Source organism: Oryzias latipes, chromosome 13 (assembly GCF_002234675.1).
Source record: "Oryzias latipes chromosome 13, ASM223467v1".
In the NCBI taxonomy this organism is placed as follows: domain Eukaryota; kingdom Metazoa; phylum Chordata; class Actinopteri; order Beloniformes; family Adrianichthyidae; genus Oryzias; species Oryzias latipes.
The window spans coordinates 12,711,882-12,734,295 of record NC_019871.2 but is presented as its reverse complement, the minus strand read 5'-3'; the positions used below and the strand labels follow the sequence as shown (position 1 = coordinate 12,734,295).

General features: G+C 37.8%; 1 protein-coding gene across 4 annotated transcripts in view; it reads left to right on the top strand.

The window, feature by feature from the left end:
• mme (membrane metalloendopeptidase) overlaps nucleotides 1-19,943 on the top strand; it is a 36,983-nt gene extending 17,040 nt beyond the window's left edge. For all 4 annotated transcript variants that reach the window (XM_023961640.1, XM_023961641.1, XM_023961642.1 and 1 more), the window contains 19 exons: nucleotides 5,546-5,626; nucleotides 7,103-7,198; nucleotides 7,293-7,411; nucleotides 7,507-7,575; nucleotides 8,057-8,191; nucleotides 9,498-9,599; nucleotides 9,716-9,852; nucleotides 9,973-10,066; nucleotides 11,791-11,919; nucleotides 13,418-13,516; nucleotides 13,599-13,676; nucleotides 13,893-13,996; nucleotides 14,352-14,410; nucleotides 14,498-14,617; nucleotides 14,948-15,081; nucleotides 15,501-15,566; nucleotides 16,564-16,659; nucleotides 17,684-17,760; nucleotides 17,917-19,943. In XM_023961640.1, coding sequence (XP_023817408.1) covers nucleotides 5,546-5,626; nucleotides 7,103-7,198; nucleotides 7,293-7,411; nucleotides 7,507-7,575; nucleotides 8,057-8,191; nucleotides 9,498-9,599; nucleotides 9,716-9,852; nucleotides 9,973-10,066; nucleotides 11,791-11,919; nucleotides 13,418-13,516; nucleotides 13,599-13,676; nucleotides 13,893-13,996; nucleotides 14,352-14,410; nucleotides 14,498-14,617; nucleotides 14,948-15,081; nucleotides 15,501-15,566; nucleotides 16,564-16,659; nucleotides 17,684-17,760; nucleotides 17,917-18,016 — 1,895 coding nt within the window. In that variant the 3' untranslated portion in view covers nucleotides 18,017-19,943. The remainder of the gene's footprint in view (nucleotides 1-5,545; nucleotides 5,627-7,102; nucleotides 7,199-7,292; nucleotides 7,412-7,506; nucleotides 7,576-8,056; nucleotides 8,192-9,497; nucleotides 9,600-9,715; nucleotides 9,853-9,972; nucleotides 10,067-11,790; nucleotides 11,920-13,417; nucleotides 13,517-13,598; nucleotides 13,677-13,892; nucleotides 13,997-14,351; nucleotides 14,411-14,497; nucleotides 14,618-14,947; nucleotides 15,082-15,500; nucleotides 15,567-16,563; nucleotides 16,660-17,683; nucleotides 17,761-17,916) is intronic.
• The last annotated feature ends 2,471 nt before the right edge of the window (nucleotides 19,944-22,414 follow it).

Here is a 22,414-nt window from a genome sequence, read left to right as displayed (position 1 = left end):
ATTAGCAAATGTGGGCTAATCCTTTTAGTATATACACCTTTTAAACAATCCTTACATTAGTTGGCCCTTTGATGGATTTAATAAAACTTTGCAAAGTTCTGCACGATGATAAAACTAATAAATTGTGCTGGTTATAAACCTATGTTTCTAGAGATGGGAAGCTCCAAAAATGTTTTTTTCTTATCTGTTTTTTTTCTTTCCTTGGCATGTCACTTCAGTCTTGTACACTGGTGTGTTTTGGATTTGGCAGACTCTTGTCAGCTCCCTGACCAATTTGAGCCCCATTCTTTCCTCTTGGCCATGGTGTTCTCTGTCATGCAACATTTATGAGACCTCCACAAGTGACCGCTAATACTGAAGTTATTTTTGTATCTCTAAAGGTTTGTCAAAGTCGAAAGGTCCTTGATATGCCCCCTTTTTTTTAAAATAAACTATTGTCAAAAGGCTCTTAATATGCACTTTTCACAACTCATGAGTTGTGTGAAAAGAGGTGGCAGAAAACATCTAGAAAAATCTAATGGGCATCAGTCATTGGTTGAACCATGAAATGCCACAGCTGATTCTAGCTTGAATGAGAACTTGTGGATTTGTGCATTTCTGTTATGGTCCTGCAGATACAAATCAACAGTTTGAGCAATGATGTGAGGAGCTTATGCACAGAAGTGCCATAAAAATGGGGGGGGGGGGGGGGGGCTGGCTGGCTGGCTTGGAACATAAAATATCTTTTTGTCAAGAGTCCCACAAAACATTCAACTGAACTGAAAAAAAGTGGCATCTTTCTTTGTGGTTCTTTTGCTTACAGTGTACTGCTAATGTTTTTTTTTTGTTTTTTTTGTATTTTTACAATAATGCTACAAGGAGCAGCTGCTGTTCTGACTTCAGCTCTGATTCTTGTTTAATAAAATACTTTAGTTTAGCGGTTTATATTCAAACTGACCAATAATGAATAAGAAGCTGGCATAATATACCTTTTTTTTTTTTTAAATGGTAAGTTCGCATGTTTTCCTTCCTCTTAAACTATCACTAAAATTCAAAGCTGCACTTTTATCTTCATTAAACACACTACTGATGTTAATTTTATGATTCCATTGTTTTGTATGTTTTTAACTAATGTGTCTTTCTTTTAACTGTATTTTATTGTTTCTATCTGTAAGGCGACCTTGGGTGTCTAGAAAGGCGCCATATAAATAAAATTCATTATTATTATTATTATTTAAAAGATTTAATCTGTTTTACAAACTGATGGAATAGATGGAGTTTTAGAATTTAGCACATTGCAGACTTTCTAATTAACACATCTGCCACTTGGTAAGAGCCATTTTCTCACCCCACTTTTATTCAGTCTCTTTCCCTCCTCCCTTAACAACCAAATTTGACTGTTTGGATTTAGTTTTTATCCAGACTTGATAGACGCTCAAAGATGCAACAGTAGTCAGTCTGCTTGTAATGTTAAAGCAACGGGGACGAGTTCCTTGTCATTCTGTTCCCTTTAGTGTTCTGAACATTAGGTGACTTCAATTCCCATCCTTGCATGCATATTTCCGAGTTGAACCTAATTGGGGGGGGGGGGGGGGGGGGGGGGGGGGTGAGCAGTTGTTAGATCTGCCATTACGGGATGTACATTGACCTGACACTTTATTAGACAAGCCTGTCCAACTGCTTGGTGTTTACTTTTAATGTCTGAAGTTCTTGAAGTTGAAATTACTTTATTTCCCACCATTTATAATACTCTCTTGAATTTGGGGTCTTTTTTTCCCTCTATGTGGCCACATTAAGGGAGGTTTGCTGCAATCCTATTCAGCTAGATTCATAAGAACATCAAGCAGCTGGAATATGGTCTTTTTTTTTTTCTTTGTCTTTAGCATGCACTAAGACTGTTCTTTCTGATCTCCCTGTGAAGGCTTCACTTCATGTGTTTTAATATTTAGTCTGTTGCACACTGTAATTTCATGGCACAATGACCATTGTCATGAATGAAAAATTGTCACAAAATGAATTAATATTCACACAATAATTTCTAAATAAAACACAAGCTTGTGAATGTTATTGGCTTGATATTGAATTTTCTGGTCTGTTTTATTGATCTGAGTGGCACTTGGCATTAAGATGTACCACCAGTAAGTCATATGGTACTGATGGGTTTTGCTTGCTGCTTTCTTATTTTTTTTCTGAAAGTAACAGGAAGACCTGATTCAACCTATAACATGTTTTACATAAAGATGTAACAAAAGTGGCATAGGTAGTTCTGCACCACAGTGGAGCATTGTGTAACCTAAACTTCTTTGTCTCAATACATTGCATTCTGGGAAAACGGTCTGAGAAAACAAGCTGTCAGAATTCCTTCACTACATAGTTCACTATATGGCGCGTTTGCTATTTTGTAGTGCTGTTCGAATCCACAACTCCAAAATCAAGTGCCCTAGAAATTTCCAAGAAGTCTCTGCAAAAAGTGTGCATCGATGCCCCCTACATTGGTAAATATAAACCACAATGCATTGGCTTTGAACAATTTTTGCAAAATAAATAAATGTAAATGTTTTTTTTTTTTCTATTGGTTTTCATCATCTGGAGTGTTTTCACAAAAAGTCGTCATGAAACGCTCACATCAATTTGATTTTTCACCTCGTGACATCGGGGACTTTATTTTCGCAGTTTAAAACAAATAAAAAAAATAAAAGTGAGCATGTTTTCCGATTTGCTTTTAAAATCCAGGGCACTAAATAGTCCCACACCATAGTTTTTTAGTACATTGGGAATTCGACATAGCCCAAGTTGCCAATCCTTTATGAAATTTTAAAATCGACTACAAATGGCAAGCTTTTCAATTGTCTTTATTGTGTGAAGTTTTACATAAGAATGATTAATGCGTATTACATGCCTGAATGGAATGACTTGTGCAAATGTACGCGGGTTCCTGATGGCATTCATTTCTCACATGTCCAACGCTGCTGCTTTCTGCTCGTATAAACAGAAGCCACTCTGATTGGGTTTGCCATCGACATACATTTTGCATATTTATTACAAAGTAGTTACTTAAGAGAATTTTAAAATGTAACATTCATGACTTGGCCCTAATGAAGTATTCACGCTGTTCATGATTCAAGTCTAGATAAGTCTGAGTTGTAGAAAAGGCAGCAGACTAATGAACCCCAGGTTGAGGGGAAAGAAATAGATTCCTGTCAGGGTCAAGAATGAACTCCGCATGAGAACCGATAATCGGCCTTGTACTTTGTGACATTTATTGTTTAAACTATTTTGTTTATTAATGAGCTTTGCCAAGTAATATTCATGAGTTTCTTGACGTAAAACAGTTTGTTGGAAGCCAGGTGGTAAATCAAAAGTGGCAACAGCTGGATGAAGTGACTTAATGAGGATGTAAACCACAGCTGACGACAATTTTCAGGTTTTCTTAAAAGAAACGACCACCTCTGATGTGCTGATCCTGTTATCACGTCACAGCTGATTTCACCACAGCGCATCTTGGCAGACTGAAGTCTCAGTATGCTGACGTGTAGCGTGGCAGCAGGAAAATTTATTAGAATTCATTTGTTTTTTTGGTGCAGCTGAAAATTAACGGGAGCTCATAAAGATATGTTAATCGCTTCGAACGGAACTTGTACCTTAAGGCAACACAGAAAAGCATACTGCTCCCTCTCAGTTAAACAAGTTGACTCCCCAATCCTTATCCTTATCACTCATTTTGATGAGCTGTCTGCGGGAAAACCAAATCTGGCCTAAGGCTGAGCTAACTAGAGTCCATATGCCCACAACAGGTGCTCTAGAGGCGGTGAAGACGGTGAGAAAAAAGAAGCATTGGTGTCAACTTTTGCATTCAAAGAGCCTTTAGTGTCACCTCACTAAATATGTTTGCTTCAATGCTCAAAGTACACACTGCTCTTATTCAAATGAAGTTCAAGATGTAATCTAAAGCTTTGTGGTTTCCTCCTCTGAATTTTGTACTTTCAATTAACTAGAAGGTATAAACAAGTACCGGTCTGATATTACAATCATTAAATATTTAAAATCTTTGACCCCCCCCCCCCCCCCCCCCATCGAGACAAACTATCAAACTTGAGCAGTGTTTTACACATTTTTAAAATTATAAGTAACGTGAGATCATTTGTTTTCATAATTATTCCCTCAATTTACAATGCTATTGTCTCAGAATTGCAAAAGTACTCCATAACAATATAAAGTCTCATATGTCTTGCAAAGTAATTCTGCATTTAGATATGCTTCAATGTTTGGCAATAACATTATTTGGTTTGGGTAACATTAAGGCACCTGGACAGACTATTGGAGGACAGCCTTGCCCTACAACAGAACATATCTGTTGGCTCTGTGAAACAAGACTACGTATGTAATGGAGAAAAATAATCAAATTACAGTTTTAGGTCTGTACAGCCATAAGAAATTTGACTCAGTAATTTTAATTTGAAGTATATTAAAAGAAATAAAAATGAAAAGTCTGAAAGGTAAGGTTGAGTATTTTGGTCCTTTCCTTTGGTTGTTTATCCATCCTCATTTACTGCCTCATGGTCTCACAGCTTTTAATGTTTGTATTTTAAGTCATTGATCTGTAATGTCAAGGTTACTGTAATAAATTATTGTATTATTCACTACACAGCATCTAAAATCCTCATTTACCAGCTATGCTTTTGTGTCTAAACTCACTCTCCTAGTTCAGTATCAATTCAGATTAAAAACATACTTGTATTTTTAATCCTCCTATCAATCTTCCTTTTGCTATCATGCCTGCTTAACAGCAAAGCTGTCAAACTTCCACATTTTTGAAACAAGATTTTTTTTCTGAACCTCAGAAGCGGGAAATCTCAATCCTCAGGATTGGCGATTACACACAGAATAACGGGCTGAGCAGCAACAGCCCAAGACATTTATTTTGATTCTAAGAAGCCAGACTTTTGTTGCATTTATGCAACTTCAATGTTTAAAATGTAACCCAAGTCTTTTTTTGAGTAGTTTATTAGACATTGGTTACCTATCTGTATACTTCTTTTATGCTGTGTGAGCTTTCTGCTGTATTCTCTCATGTCCTTTTAACCTAGTCAGGAAAATTTCTGCTCACTTTTGGGAATGGAAGTTGTGAAAAGCTGAACTACCCCCTTGACGCTTCTTGAGGCTGAGGTGTTTTCCTTTTAGCGCTTAGCTGGGAATGTGTTGACTGACTCAGTATTGCTTGCTAGTTGTTGATAAAAGCATTCATTAATGTCTGAACGTAGTTTAAATATGCTAGAAGTCCACCCTACCATCCATGGCTTAAACTGTAACTACCATTTCCCAGTTGAATGACTAACCCAAAACATCTCAGACACATTCATTTGAAGAGCATTTAACTTGAAATGTTTAAATGCAAAGTAAGCCAGATGTTTTCAAGAACCTTGTATTGAACTTTTGACTGGTTACTAAAAAGAACTCTGTGTTCTATTTGAGGTTTAACAAGTCTGTCCTTTCTTACATCACATTATGGAGTTTGTTTTTCCCACTTAATGTTCCCTCTGTGCTTTATTTTTTTATTTTTTTGCAGGTGTCCTTGAAAAAACGGTGGATGGAGAAGCAGCTGCTCTCACCAAGGCTAAAACCCTATACAAGTCCTGTACCAATGAGAGTGAGTCAGCACTCGAAGGATTTTAATGTGCTTTTTCTTTAAAAATCCAAATTTCTCTTTAGTGCGTTGACAGATGGAGCATAAAAATCAAAGATTGGCTTAAATAATTTTAGATAAAAAGATGACTCATAAGTAATTTGAATTTAAGAAATGAGACCCTTAAAGTTATTTAAAATTAATGTTTTTTTTTGTGTTATTTTTCCCTCTTTACAGAACATATGAGGGTCAAATGTATATATTGCAAAACTCAATTCTCAGTTAGCAGCAAGAATTGGAACCTTAATTCTGCCATCACTACAGTGTTGGCTGGAATGAAAAACATTTGCTTTTCTCCAGAGCATAGCCAAGAAGTGAGGAGAAAAACAAAACACAGTAATATATCAAATGTAAATGCACTCTAACACTAAAGGAAGTACATAAACAGGGTATCTGTTTACTGAAGAATAAGATGTACAATTGCAGACATGTCTGCAATTGTACATCTAGATGAAATGTGTACTTTTTTGCCATCAATCATGCAACCGCATAGGGCTTTTTTGACAGGTTGTACAATATTGTAAAAATTAAATTGAAGTATTATTCAGATAAAAGGCAAAAATAACACTCCCCCCCCCCCCTCCCCTTTAGCTCATATTGGTCTTTACAAATGCTAGCTTTTGGGTTGATCCGGTTTTATAAAATCTACTCTCCTGTGGTTGTAGAGTATGGCACACATGAACTCCTCATTTACTCTCTGGATCCATTGTTGCTCTTTCTAGTACAAAGGTTTGCAGAATTTCCCCTTTTATGATATAGTAAGGTTTGTTTCTATTCTCAACCTAAAAAATGTTAGTCTTCCATTGATTGCCAAGCCGGAACATCTGACCCTAACGGTCGTAGTGTTGAGCCACCTGGTAAGTTTCACTTGCGTTCAAATTTCAGTGTGACATGAGGGCATCGAGCAGTAACTAATAAAGAACTTAAAGGATGCTTTGTATGCATAAATGTGCAAGAATCTATTGTTTGACACAAGTTACAATGTGGACCAAAGCTTATATTTTGGTTTGACAGAGGCAGTAACTGCTGTCTGGTGTCTGTTTGCATTTGACTATGATCAAAGAGGTAACAGAGATGACACCTGACGGCTGGATCACTGCATAAATCCTCTATGTAGGGATTTCTTCTGCAAGCGTTTGTCACCTGCCAAATGTGCTGTCACATCTGGGAATATGTATAACATCACTTCTTGTATTATGCCTCGTCTATCTTTTAAAACCAAATTTAGAATTAAAAATAGTTCTAAATTGTAATTGTGAAGCATTTAAGAGTAAAGTCTGAAACCAATATATTTTTGGCAATAAATTGAATTAACTGAAACGAAATCCCCAAAGTTTTATAATTATTGCATTTCTTTATCTTAAATTTTGTGGTTTTACCTTTTTTGCTGTGAAAGGGTTTGTTTTGAAGCTTTAATTTTTGCTACTATGTGTTATTAAGGTTTAATAGAGCAAAGAGGAGGGGCTCCTTTACTCGATATGCTGCCAGATATGTTTGAGTGGCCCATAGCAGTGGACGGCTGGGAGGAAAAATACGGTACGTGCACTTATGCATGTCTCATTTATACGCATCAATATGAAGCCAAAAAAGTACATTTGAAAAAGTCTTATTTTTTTTCTGATTTCTTAAGGGGCAACATGGAGGTTGGAAGACGTCATTGCCAGGTTAAATGAGAAATATGGGACTCAACTACTGGTTAACTTCTTTGTTGGCACAGATGACAGAGACTCAAACTCTCACATTATCCATGTACGTTTGCACTTCTGAGTAGAAAAGCATTATCTCTCTGTGTTTATGAATTGGACACTTACCATTGTGTTCATGCAACCTTTTATTTTGAACAGTTTGACCAGCAGACAAGTCTTGGTCTGTTGTCCAGAGATTATTATGCATGTACTGGACCCTATGCAGAGGTTTGTGTAAAACACACAGACCCACACAAAACACGCATGGACAAACACTACTTTTGTATTAGTCCCACATTAACATTTGTTCTAGCTTTTTTTTTTTTTTTTTTTTTTTTTTTTTTTTTTTTAGCTTGCTTTTATTTTCTTATTTTTGTTCCCAAATTTTAATCAACTATAGGAGCATCAGCAAGAGGCACCAAACAACCATGAATTAGCTGTTTGACACTTACCATATGAGCAAATATGCATAATATGAAGAAAAGCATGCTCTGAAGCTTTAATTGGTAATTTAAAACCAATGAGGGAAATCAAATTTGCATTGCTCACAGTCTTGACCAGATGCTTTGCATCTGGATTGGTCTTGCTCTGCTGTAGTTCTTGTTAAAAGAATGAGCATCATCTCCTAGCTGGTTTGCAAAAGGGGAAAAAGACGGTGGTCACATGTGGATTTGTTTATATAAACACAATAGCATGTTGGTTTTTACAGGCATGTCGGGCCTATGAGCAGTTCATGATTGACCTAGCTAAGCTGATACGATCTGACCGTGGACTTAAGGTCAATGAAACCCTCATTAGAGAGGAAGTGGCACGAGTTATGGACCTGGAGAGAGACATTGCTAATGTAAGTTTCTTTTTTTTAATCAAAAAAGTGTTAAATATAATTTTTGTTTGTCATTTGCCTGAAGCTCATATGTGGCTTACATTTACCAAAGAAACTGCAAGTTAACTGAGAGTTCCATAAACAACCTTTCTTCCTTATCTGTGCGTCACATCTGGCCCACAAACATTTCCAGGTTTTGTGAGTAAGCCACAGATTTTCACAGATCTGTCTGTAGTGTTTCCTAACTAAAGTCCTGAGGTACCTCTACCCTACATGTTTAACTTTTTTCCCTTGTCTAACACTCTATTCATTTCATGTTTGCAGATATCAAAAATATGTCTTTAAAATTGGGTGTTCTAGACAAGGAGAGAAGAGGAAAGCATTGCAGGCCAGAGTTATTAAAGAGCAGAGCTGAAAAACACTGATGGGGAACAACAGAACAGATGTCTCACAAACCTCAGTAACCAAAGCTTATATCCACATCTTTACAAGTGGGACCAATGAAACAAATTTGAACACTGAAGCTGTGCTACTGCCCAGAAAGTTTTGATCTGCTCGAATAAAACCATTGACAATGCAGACAGCCTTTATCTGTGCTAAGGTTCAAGCACCAAGCCCATTCATTTTATTATTCAAACCTTGTATTGGCTGCAGGCTTTCTATAGGTTGTAAATTGGTATATGTTGAGGTAGTTCCATCCTAAACCAGTATGTCTGTTTTGTTCCATTGTAGCTTTTGCTTTTTAGCCTTTTTTTTTTTTTTTTTCTGGCGTGTGACATTTATTGGGAAAAGGTCCTGCAGGAGACATTAAAAGTTGTTTCAACTTAGACTACTAGGTAGCCTGTAAATAATGCTGCCATAGAACAGCTCACTGCTCCCCGCACTTTGACGGAGCTGTTTTTGTACAAACTGTGGGTCATTTTTATCTTTAAACCTGCAAAGCGTTTATTTTTTTCCTAGCTGAGTGAGCTTTCATCTAGTGCTTGTTTTTGTCAGTCTGAAGCAAGATGCTTTTAATCCAACACAGCTTTGCACGTACATCACCACACTTCCACTATGCTGTTATGTCATTCTCCACCGGTCTCTAATCTCCTCAGTTCCACTTACAAACATGCTTCAGCTCCCCTACACTCGACTGCTCACTTTTTACAAGACCAGTAAACTGCTGAAGCTCTTGACGTTTACGGCCTTGAGGCCTTCTGGGATGCTAAATATGTTTGATGCCTCTGGAGCCGCTTTGAAAGTGTTCACATGTGTCGGGAAACAACAGGGCTGTGATGGCATCGTTGTTTGTCTTTTTTTTTTTTTTTTTTTTTTTTTTTCCAAGGCCACCGATACCCCAGAGGATAGAAACAACCCAGTCCTGCTTTATAATAAGATGGAACTTGGTGACTTGAATACCAACTTTACTCTTGAGGTTGATTCTAAGGTAAAAAAAAAAAAAGTTAGCCTTGCTTAACAGTCCTTTACTCGTGCTTTGCTACTCTTAATTTTGTTTTCCAACTTAATGATTTGTTTTCTCTTTCTTTATTACCTAACCTCAAGGTATTTGACTGGAGTCACTTTACAGCTAAGATCATGGATGCGGTGAATATCAACATTTCTGACTCTGAGAAAATCATAAACTACTCTCCAAACTATTACAGAAGACTCAACCTTGTTTTGGCCAAATATAATAAGAGGTTTGTTTTTTCATGTGTCTGTAGGTGGGGTTGTGTGCATCTTTGTGGTGGTAGGAGCATATGTGGTATGCTATAAAAACAGCTGGGCAGTCTCTTTAATCATGTTTTCTCTACTCTCAGGGATCTGCAGAACTACATGGTGTGGCGTTTTGCTATGAACATGGTGGTGGGCCTGAGCAGAGCTTACAGAGACACCAGGAAAGCTTTCCGTAAGGTATGTAGCCATTGCTCTGAAGGTGACTTTGAGATGGCTAAACACATAGAAAGCAATACTGCCTAACCAACTGGATGAGTTTAAGATGAGAGGAAAGTATTTTTATTCAACTCCCTCACTCTTGTTTTGCTTTTTTTTATTAGTAGGCTTCAGTCTGACTGTTAATTTAGCCTTCTATTGTTTTCATTTAGTATTTTTAAAACTAAATTCCATATTTCTTATCTTTTTATATACAGATAATCTGATCTAGTTGGCAGACTGTACTGTCAAATGTGTGCTGGGACAGTTACACTGTGGGTTGTTCCATTTTGTCACCATCTGAATGTGATCTGAACTTTTTAGGAGGTGTTGGGTCAGTGGGTTCTGACCAAATTCCAGATCCCATCATTTTTTAGAATGGAAACGCCATAAATAGTATGTGGTGTGGACTTGTATGGTGCTTGTCCACCTTTTTCCAAGTCTTAAAATATTTTTTAAATTGTTCCTATTCCCTTATTCACAAATTAATTCATATTCTCCAATGGCAGCAAAGCAGGAACTGCATTTCCTGCAGTTAGAATTTGCTGCTCTACCCCTGCACTACCCCCCCCCCCCCCCCCATACTGTTTGGATTTACCCTGAAGGAGAACAGAAATGTAATTGTAACTGCAAAAATGATGCTAACATGCAGGTTTGTAGCACAATAAACATATTGATATAAAATATAAAATCATATAATAAAATTTCCACGAAATCAGAGACTGCTGTGTCTGAAGGTTTTTACTTTGTCATGAACTATGTGGTGATGTTGTCACTGAATCTCAACTCTTACTTTAATTCATAACATAGAGAAAAAACAAGCTTGACAAATTTTGGAGCACGAGAAGTTCCAAAAATTAACAAGTTAAATTGTAAATTGAGAGTAAATAAGATTATATAAAAACACCCACAAAAAATGTCTTTAATTCTAGTCACACAAATGAACATTATTGGTTGTAAGGATATTGTTGTAAAGTTGTGCATTAAGTAAATAGTCTTATCACTGAAATGCCAGTTATTTTTCTTTTTAAACCATCTTCAAATACAGAACATATGTTGCCTCCCAACATTGAGTTTCACAAATCAAACTTCACTTGACATTTTTTTTTATCAAAGGTCTCACTGACTCCAGAGAGCCAGCATGCATTAGACCAAACCTGCTGATTATTTCTGTAGTTTATTTTTGTATTTCACATCTATTATTTTTAAAATATAAATGCAAATTGTAACACATTTTTGAATAGCGTTGCTTTTTTTTACCTGTATTTATCAAGTTGGTTTGAGGAAAAAAAAGTGAAATCTAAATGTTATTAGAAGAAATCTTAGAAGAAAAGTTTTAAATATTTTTTATTGCTGTTGGGCTGTGAATGGTCCCTTAACTCACTATGTGATTTTTCTCAGAATCAATGATTATATATAACTTTTGAGCAGTTTCCTGTGAATCTAGTTTTCCATCAAGTGTTGCCCAGTGGATTGAAAGCTCACCTAAAGGCTCTTAACCAAATATTGCCAAGTTACAAAAGGGAATTAAACTGCATTAGGATAAAATTTTTGGAAAAGGTGTCAGTGTTTTTGCTCTTCCACTAGGTATATAGCATTCACCTTTTATCCTGTTGTCTAAACTGTTACGATGAGTTTGGTGACAAATATGTTGACAACTTTGGCATATATAATTGAGGTTGTTTTTTTTTTCTTGTTTGCTGCAGGCACTGTCTGGCACAACATCGGAAGCAGCTGTGTGGAGACAGTGTGCACTTTATGTCAACAACAACATGGACAACGCTGTGGGACGGCTGTATGTACAGGAGGCCTTCTCTGAAAAGAGTAAAGAACTGGTGAGAAAGTTTTGATTATTGCAAAAATGTGAGATAAAGCACCTGCAGGGAAATGCAAAAATACTTTACATGCTTGTGCTTACTACCTTTTATGCATTCAGTATGAAGTGTGCCTTTTGTCCACGTGTGTGTGTGTGTGGGTGTGTGTAGGTGTGTGTGTGTGTGGGGGGGTGTGTGTGTGTGTGTGTGTGTGTGTGTGTGTGTGTATGCTAGTTTTGGCAGGTGACTGAATACTTTCTTCAAATTCTGTGTGTAATTCTGAGTATGTCAGATTCCGCACATTTCAGTCATTCTGTGGCTGCATACCTACTTTGGCATGAACTTCTCAAACAAGTGCTTCTGTGTCTGGTTAAATGAAAATCAATGTGCAGCTGCTGTGTCCATTTATTATATATCACAACCTACTTTCTCAAATGTCTGGCCATGCAGCATGTGCGCAAGTTGTCCAGCAGCTGGGACACGGATTGTACTCCCCAGGAGCCCCTCTGCAGCCACAAAGCAACAGATCAACACTTGACTTCAGATTTTCCATTTTTTTTTTTTATCATAGCAGATCATATTAAAGTGCCTGTGTGGAAAAATTTAAAACTGACAGTTTTTCACCTGAATGATGAAAACAATGAAACTCAGTAGTACAGTGATATTTTACAGCAATATTTTTGAAGAAGTACTTCAAATGGTTAATCTCTTTGCTTTAGAATTAAACCAGTCTGGTTTCTTCTCCCTTTTTTTAAGAGGGGGAGGGGGGGTACTAGTTATGTAATTTTGATTAAATATATTTGTTCATGTTTGAAACTTATCCGTACTCTTGGCTCAAAGTGAAGTCTGTCCTAGAATAAGTGCAGGATGTGAGGAGAAAAATGTCAAAACCTTTTGACCTATAATGAAGGATCCAGCTGAAGCATATGCAGATAATCCACTCTGCAGTGAATTTAGAGGCTATACCTGCTAAAAACAAATCTGTCACAAAAATACTTCCAATTCAAGTAGATCATTCTGGTTGTTTAGGAAAATCTATGAAAACTTCAAGAAGTCTAACCACAGAAATCGTTAGATGAAAGGTGGAAATTATTTTAAGTTCCTTCTGTTGTATTTTTTTTGTCAGGTGGTTAAACTTTCAGTTGAGGTTAACACTCAAATTTGGTAAAATCAAAATGTTTTTGGCAAATGTTTCTGCGCAAGTTACCATTTATGGTCTTACAGTTTGGATCTTCTCATTTAAATTTGTGTTGTTGATTTTCACCTCATATCTTTGGATGTACCTTAAACTGTTTAAAAAAGTTAGAAGTACAGATTGACATATAGCAGATTGTTTTGGGTCTGCTTTAAGTTTTAGGTATTAAATGGCTAAATGTTTTGTTTTTGGTAACCCATTTCTCAGGGAAAAGTGGCACCAAATACAAAGATGAGCATATTTTTTTACTTTTTTTTTTAATTTTGATGCTTTCATTCTCTAGCAGTAACATTTTTTGTATGTTTTGTTGCATGGTGAGATCAGATGGAGGAGATGATTAAAGACATCCGGGAAGTTTTCATTAGTAACATGGATGATCTGTCCTGGATGGATGCAGAGACAAAAAAAGCAGCTGAGGAGAAAGTATGAAATGAAAAGACAACATTCAATTCTTTTCTTCTGAATAGCTGATACCTTAATTCCTCTTCCATTTTTGTGTGCGTAGGCCCGAGCCATTCGTGAACGGATTGGCTACTCCGACACCATCATGGACGATGAACACCTCAACAATGAGTACAAAGATGTAAGTCTGTTTGAAAAGATGCAGCATAAATGTTTTCCATCTTTCATTGAATTTGTGCAGCAGAATACAGGCTGGCTTCATTAAAGCCACATTTCAGTTCTTTGAAAATATCCCTGCAAACTCTCTGCTTTCGTGAGGTCTGCTGGATGAATGTATGACAAAGTGTTGATGGCTCTCATCACTGTTAATCCTCATATTTCTGTGTGGTCGTGCCAGCTGAGCTACAATGCAGAAAAGTACTTTGAAAACATCCTACAGAACCTGGAGTATGTGCAGAAAAAACGCCTCCGGAAACTTCGAGTGAAAGTCAACAAAGATGAGTAAGTTTTCTCAGAGCGGTGGATTTAAAAGGTCTGGTCCAGATGTGTTGAAATTAAAAGCTGCAGTGTAAAATTGTGAAATCACTAGTTCTAAATGACTTTGTTTATGATGCATTTGCTTCGACCTGCCACACTATAAGCTTCACTTTTAGCTCTGTGCGTTGACTCTCCCACACAAACGCCTACTCACGTTTGGAGTTTATGATTGCAAAGCAGAACTCTTAGATTGGCCAAGGTATTAATAGCTACAGGCTAATTTTAATGTTTTGTAACTTTTCCTTTTCGGTCCAGCTTGGTTGCGCCCCAATGCGCCTCAAACACAATCATTTAATTCCACCACTCTTTATTTTTCCAGGTGGGTAACTGGGGCTGCTGTCGTCAATGCCTTCTACTCAGCCAGCAAAAATCAAATAGGTATTTTGCCTCTGCATGGGTGAGCACATTCAGAAGTAAACAAAAATAATGCAATTCAGTATTTATTTACCTTTATTCTGTGGTCAGTCTTCCCTGCAGGCATCCTCCAGCCCCCTTTCTTCAGCAAAGGCCAAGCTAAATCTCTAAACTATGGAGGCATTGGCATGGTAATCGGTCACGAGATCACGCATGGCTTTGATGACAATGGTATGATTTTCTACTCTGTCGCTCTGCTCCCCACTCGGGGGGATTTTGGCAGATTGAATTAATCTTTGGGGGGGTGGGGAGTCTTTTTATTTTGTAACGGACACAGCTTCAGAAAAAAGTTCTTTGTCATTCAATTTATGTGTTCCACCTCAGGACACTACTCACCACGCTCATGTGAAATTGTTTTTCCACTTCAGGGATGTTTACTTTAATACCAATAATTGCCTCAAACATGAGTGAGAGAAATGTCTGCAGGGTTTAAATTCCAATAAGACGCTGGATGGTTTTGTTTTTTTCTTATCTAGTAATTGTGCCTTTTCTTCCACTTAGGGCGCAACTATGATAAGGATGGAGACTTGAAGGACTGGTGGACACCAGACTCCACTCGCAGATTTCTGGAACAGTCAAACTGCATCGTTGATCAGTATAGCAACTTCTCTTGGGAGCTGGCCAATGGACTACATGTACATTCCTGCAAATACCATCTCCCTTTTCTCACTCTCTTTAAAAGCGTTGACATTTTCTGACATTTTTCCAGATGTCCTCACATCTCTGCATTGGCTCATTTACGGGTTTTCTAGTTACATTTTCAGGCTTATCTAACTATCATTTTTCAGTCTGTAACGGAGTACTGCAAAATCATCTCCTACCTGCTTCAGGCTTCTTTATTAATTTCTGTTGACATGTGAGAATCTTTGCTTCCTTGTCTTTACTCATCCTACTCATTCTTCGGAACAATGTTTTCCATTATCCTCAAGGAAAAAATTTCATAACCCCCTCCCAAAAAATGATGTATCTGATGTATGCCTGATAGCTGGAGTTTACTGGAATACAGAGAAGTATTACTCATCTTCTGTGCTCTCTGCCCCCCCCCCCCCCCCAGTTAAATGGTAACAACACCCTCGGGGAGAATATTGCAGACAATGGAGGGATACGTCAGGCGTACCAGGTATGGGGTTGAAAATAGAAGTTGCATTCTCCTTCATTGATTAGTCTTGAGACCTTTTTTCTTTTTTTTTTCTTTTTTTTTTTTTGGGAAATATTTAATATTTCTTTAATTTTTTTCCAAGTTACTGACTAGTTTGCTTAAATCAGTTATTAAAGTGAGAAATATTGTTTTATAACATTTTGTATTTGGACCTAAATGTTGGTTTGATAATGACCTTTTCTAACAGTTCTCTTTGGCAATAAAATGTTACTTTTTGTTACCATTTTAAAATATGCTATATTTGTAGGCTGAAGAGCAGAGCTCATGTATTCACGGAAAATTTGCCAAATCTTCAAATTTGTATTTTTTTTTTTATTTTTCTTTTTTTAGCTTCTTCTATCCTTGTGGGGTGTAATGCCACAGATCAGTATTTCTTATTGAACTGAAATGGAGAATAGAGAAGGTTTTCTAAGGTGTTCAGCCACCCTCGTCAACGCACGTTTAAGCGACCAATTTCATTGAAAAGTCTATTTAAACGCGTTTCAGGTTCACACACTGAGGCTCGTTTTAGATAAACACATTAGTTGTCAAATTCTAAACTTGTTTCTATAAAGTTTATTTAATCAAACGAGTAAACTATAAAATATCCTGTTTGGCTTTGGCATAAAAGGCTTGGCAAACTATTTATCTGCACAAATAGAAAACCCCATGTTCCTTATAAATGTGGAACTTTTTAAACTGGACAATAATCAGGCTTTCTAACTGAATATTAAGTGCCAAGGAGCATTTGTTTTTTTCAAACAAAAAATATTCCAAGCACAAATGTTATTTTTTTATGCTACCGTATATGTGCAGTAAGCTGTCGGGCACTTGATTTTAAAAGATAAACTTTGCTGTGATGACATGAATGAGAACTCTCTGAAACAAAATGGCTAATGGTCTTTTATATTGATTTTATCAGTGAAATGATCATGGACATTATCCATGATTTTGAGGGCTAACTTTGGCATATCTTAAGGCCTACAGAAACCATGTGAAGGACCATGGTGAGGAGCCACCGCTACCTGGCATTGATCTTTCCCATGATCAACTCTTCTTTCTGAACTTTGCTCAGGTAATTTATAGGTAAAATAAAAATAAAGAAAAACAGCGACTATGCTGGTCTTTCAGTTTTATTACGTAGAAACAGTGGGGAAAAAAATACTCTTTGAATTTTCACTGAATTTGTGATGCACAAATGTTGCACTGACTCCTGAGGAAATGTGAGCCATAATTTACCTGAGGTACACATATTAATCAACTTATTATTGTGTGGGGTTTATGTTAGACTTTAATTAAAGGCAAAAAATTACTTTTTTTTTTTTTTATTCATACAGATGACGCGACCAGGTGTATAACATTTGTGAACCAAAGTTGGATTTAAGCCCGTTTTGTTTGCAGCATCGATGTGGTGTGACCATTAAAAACGTTCTTAAAATTTGTTGCTAATTTCCATATTGACACAAATTATAACCACAGCCCTCTGAAATGCATCCTTGTATGAAAAAAAGGAGCATTCGGCCGAACATGTTTCACGCCGCGTGAGCGTCCAGTTTTAATGTTAAGTCAATGTACAGATGGGATCAGAGTAGTACTTATAGATCTGCACAGTGGAGACAAACAGCTTCAGCAGTTTAAGTTTTTCAATAAACTTCAGCTTCTTCTTCTTAATTGCATAAAGTTATGAAATTAAAGAAACCACCTCTAGCAATTATGCAATCAAACGTATTTCCGCAGGAAATGCAACTTTTCTAGTTTGTATTGAGATAATAGTTTTTATCTCCCCCTCGGACTAATAGCGGACAGCAAGTCCTCAAACTGGGTCACAGAGAAACTGAAGCACGGCTGAATACGGAAATTATCATCCAGACGCAGCTTCTGCAGTAAATGGTGAACCTCACAGTACTGGGAGACTCTCTGAATGATCTGATGATTCATGATTACCGAGACATTTTGTAGAGTTCTTTAAAATAAATGAACCTGATCTCTCAACATCATGTGTTCAATGCATTATGTATTATGTATGTTTTTTTGTTTATTTAATGTACAGATTAGTCCTATTCCATCTGTGTTGTTATAAAGTAACTTCTCTCCTCTAGGTGTGGTGTGGAACACACCGACCAGAACAAGCGGTTAACTCCATCAAAGTAGACGTGCACAGTCCAGGGAAATTCAGGTGAAGTCAATTAAACAATGGTTACTTTACCTTAAGCTGTAGGGCTGATAAACGATGGGAAACAAATTATTGTAACATTTTTAATAAAACCGTTCAAAGAATATGCCTCATATGAACATCTGAGTTAAACTGCAACATTGTGTGCTTGTTTTTCAGGGTACTAGGCTCCCTACAGAATTTCCCAGAATTTGCCAAAGCGTTCAGCTGTAACAAAAGCAGCTACATGATCCCTGACAATGTCTGCCGTGTGTGGTGATCTAAGGATCTCTGGGATGGGGTGTCCCTCCCTCCTGACTGTTGGAGCACTCAAGTATTTCAGTGTGGTGGAAGCAGCAATTAGCCCTGTACTGGATGGACTATGGCTGGTGGACTGACACTGCAGTACGCATCATCTAAAGACAATAGCAGACTGTACCTTCTTGGTGGATGAAGCACTGTTTTTCCTTTTCTTTCAAACTGATAATAGTTTATTAAAAATAGCCTCAATTATTCTCTTGATGACTGGATTCAATCAATTCCCCCCCCCCCCCCCCCTCTTACAGTCTTAAGTAATCATCTTGCCACTGTGGTTTCAAATGCAGACACGAGTATGACCCAGTGAAAAAGCTCTACAAGCGGTTGGCAAAAGTGGCAGACAAAAAAACTGTTATCAGCCCACTGGCATATGAATACACACCCACTCACACATGCAACACTGCCGAACCGCTGCATTGTATGTGGGACTAAGCTGTTCAACTCTCTAAACCTCAGCTGCTTTCAGCCTCTATTAACATGCAGATACAGTATGTGTTCTTGCAATGTTCTTTCTTTATAGAACCAGAATAATCTACAAAAAACTCAATTTTATTTGAACAGACAAGTATAGTGTTTCAGCAGTTATTTCAGTGTGTGATACAACGGTTGAGGTAATGACTATTGCAGTTGACAGTTGGCTGCTGTTCAGTAGCAGAATGACGATAATTAACCAAAATGAAGTTTTTGCCTTTAAGATGACAGCTGGTCATGAATCACCAAAATGACAATCTACAGTTTTCAGAGCCTTGTTTTTCTTTATCCTTTTGGATGAAGTTGTGTTCCTATGTGAATGTTTTATATGTTCCAGTCTTTGTAAATCATTTATCACTGCCTACTTTTGTCAAGCTAATTCGTATGCCTTACAGTTGTGTTACAGCCTGTGTGAATTTTGGGATGTCGGTCTAAGAACAAAGGAACTTTATTAATGTTTAAGTAGTTTGGAATGATTTTTTTTTTGTGCTTGTTACATAACCATATAACCATCACAACACCAGTCTGTGTCAGCCAGCTGGGAGCTAGCTAAGGCTAGGAACACAGCAGGAAGTGCTCAGCTGGCTCTCCAAAATAAGATGCCTAAAAACACCAATTAAACTGAATAATTACCACACATCGTTTATATTTAATTAGGACCAAAACAAGAGGTTATAGGCCGATTCAGCAGGAGGTAGCTTAAAGTCACTTTGAGTTACTGCTTGGATCACTGACTTCAATCAGTACCTGCTAGTTGCTTAGCAACCTAATGATGACAGGAGACGTTTAATTTGTAGTTTACTAATTAACAGACGTAAAAATAAGTGCATTTGACAGTTGTTTCAACAGCCATCATTTTGAATGTAACTCTTAGTTTACAGAGCTGCTTTTTTTCAGGTCTAAGCCACTAAAGGCAAGTAAAACATTTTATCTCCATCCATCGCTTAATACCCAAAATACATATCTTTTTTAAATGTAATATCTAAAATGAAATTACAAATTAACTGATCATTGAATGTCAACTTTTTTTTCTTTCTACAATGCATTGTTTTAAAGATTGTATCAAGGCAGTGGATCCAGCAATCTCTGGCTTTATTTTCAGGCTGTCATGCTTTGGTTAAAAATGGAAAAAAAATGCCTTTAATATAAAGATTTGTGCAATAAATTTTGTGCAGTGATCACATTACTACTTCAATTAACACCATTCTTGTCCAGTCTTTACAGAGTCTTGGTTACACTGGTCTTATGAAAGCTTTTGTTTGTCTCCTGTACTCTTCTTTTAATTTTCTCGCGCTGTGTTCAGCTTCAGTTGTTTAAATACAGAAATACCTCAGTTGCCTGTATTTTAATACTTTATAACTGATCATCCTAAACTTGTTTAATTTCCAATAAATCTTTAATATCAGTTGACAGATTTACATATTTTGTGCAAATATCTGACTTTTGTGATCATAAAAGAGTGAATCTTGTTCTCCCGTATCCTTGTCTGGTCCTTTCCAGGTGTAAACGTCTATCAAAGAGTCTATAAACTGGTGAAGTCTCCTCTCAGTCCAAGACCCAATGTGACAGTCATTTATGTGCACCAGTGAGAGTTAGTTTTTCTTGGTGGACCAAGGTCACCTTGATGAAGCTACAGCAGTCTTTCTGTGAAAGATGGAGAACAGAAACAACCAATTTGAAAAGAATCAAATTTGCAACAATATATTTTTCTTTTTGGAAATTTTGCATTTTTAGCAATGCCTTTATGTGCCTTTGGTATGAACGTTACAATGACGCAACTTATTACTGCTGATGAGAATGGAATATTTGGGAAATATTAGTAAGTCTTTATCCTTGGGTGGAGGTAGTCGCAGTCTTGTTCCAGACCTAAATCATGTCTCTTTTTTATTTTATTCTTTTTTCTTCCTCCAGCAGTAGACCGCAGTACATGTGACACAGCACACAGAGCACCGTAAAGCAGCATATTTGCCTCCATTCCACTTGGTTTTACCACATTTAGAGTAAACGTTTCCCTTTTTGCTGGTGTGTTGAAGGTAGCCTAAATTGGTATAAGTAAAGGCCTTCCAGTTTTTACAACCAGTAAGGAGTTTGGTTTGAGTTGCTGACCATAAGTTGACTCTGTTTCAGTGTGTGTTGGATTTGAGCTGGGATGCCCTTTGTCAGCGGTTTTGTTCATGATTTTAGGTCCAAAATCAGAATAAAATTCTGTTGGCCTCATCATACCAGAATTGTTAATATGGGTAGGTGTGTATGGTGGTGGTGGTGGGGGGTTAAGTGGGAAGTGGTTGGAATGACAATTCGCAAGGCCATGGCTCTTGACAAACATAAGGTGGCTGCCCTTTCTGTGTAGGTGAAGATCTCCTACACCAAGTGGAGGAGACTAACAATAAATTTGAGATATTGTGAAAAAAAACAAACTCAGGGAATGTCATATACACAGTTTTAGCATCACTGCTAAGACTGCTGACCCATCTCCAGATGAGAAGATGAAAAAATGGATAGAAATTCTTGAAACAAATAACTCTATCTCAATAAAATTGTGCCTGTGTCATTGTTTTTATCCAAAGTAAACATATATTTTGAGGACAATGGAAAAAAAGCTTTTGAGGGTTTTTTTTCTGTGAGGCAAATGATCTTAACCATCAATTTGATTAACATTGTATATAATAATGTATGATTATTTTGGTGGATCAAGCTCCAAATGACGACGTCACATATTGTATGAATGTTTTACACTGTTTTATTGGCTGTGTATAGAAAATCTAACGAGCTAGAATAGAAGCAGCAGTGTCTAAAGTGTGTATTAACTGCTACATAAACTTTGAATTCGGGGAGGGGCGGCCGGTCTTCACCCGCCTGGTCCTCTTAGGGCGGCCAGGCTTGTGGGTATCCTGTCGGCTGCGGTGATGGTCGGGCATACGGCGCTGGGGGTCGGTTGGCCGGGGGGGCTGTTACTGCGTGGCTGCGGGGGGGTAACCAGAAGATTGTGAGTATGTGTGCGTGAGTGCATGGGTGGGACGGACCTGGGGGCTGGCCCGCTGGGACCCTCTGGGGCTTTCCCTCCCCATCACAGAGAGGGGAGGGCACCGAGAGGGTTGGGGAGGGGGGCTCAGATAATATGGCCGAGGGGGGGGGCTTTAGTGTGGAGGGTTATGGGGGGTGGCTGTGGGTGCGTGGCGATCTCTGGGTTGCTCAGGTCGCGTGCCGGGGCTGGCTTGCGGAGACGGGCCGGGTGGTGGGCGGCTCATGGGTTCTGGGGGGGCTCCTGGCCCGGGGGGCTCTCCTCCCCTCTCCTGGTCTGGCTTGTCTGGCTGGGTAGGATCTGGTTCCCCTTATGAACACACGGTTCACTTCGGCAGCATGCATGTATCTCCACCCCCACGTGCACGTGCACACTGCCACACTGCTCCCTGTCTGCTTCATCCCTCCTCCTAACCCACAGTGTATTGATGGACAGATATTTTCCGCTCATCTTCGTGTCACATGTAATATTTGTCTTTCCAGCAGATCTGGTATGATTGTTACAGCTTAAATTAATAACTTATTCAAATCAGTGCTTGTATCTCCCACTTTTTCACCTTTCTTTTATTCTCTTCCAACCCCCCCTCACATTCTTTCCGTCTCCCTCCCCACACACACTAAATGTAACAAATAAATAAAAAAATAATTCAACAAAAAGGAGTTTATACAAATCTACACTCTGGCTTCTAAAGTTCTATAACCTCTTTTTGTGATGGTAAAACCTGTCCAAAACAAAAGCCTTTCAGCTCTTATCTGTTTGCTCAGCTGTTGGACAGAACAAGTTAAAAAAAAAAAAAAAAAACAACAACTTTGAATTCCTTAACCAATTGTTTAAAGTCACATTCTTCTTCATCAAGATTTTTTTCAT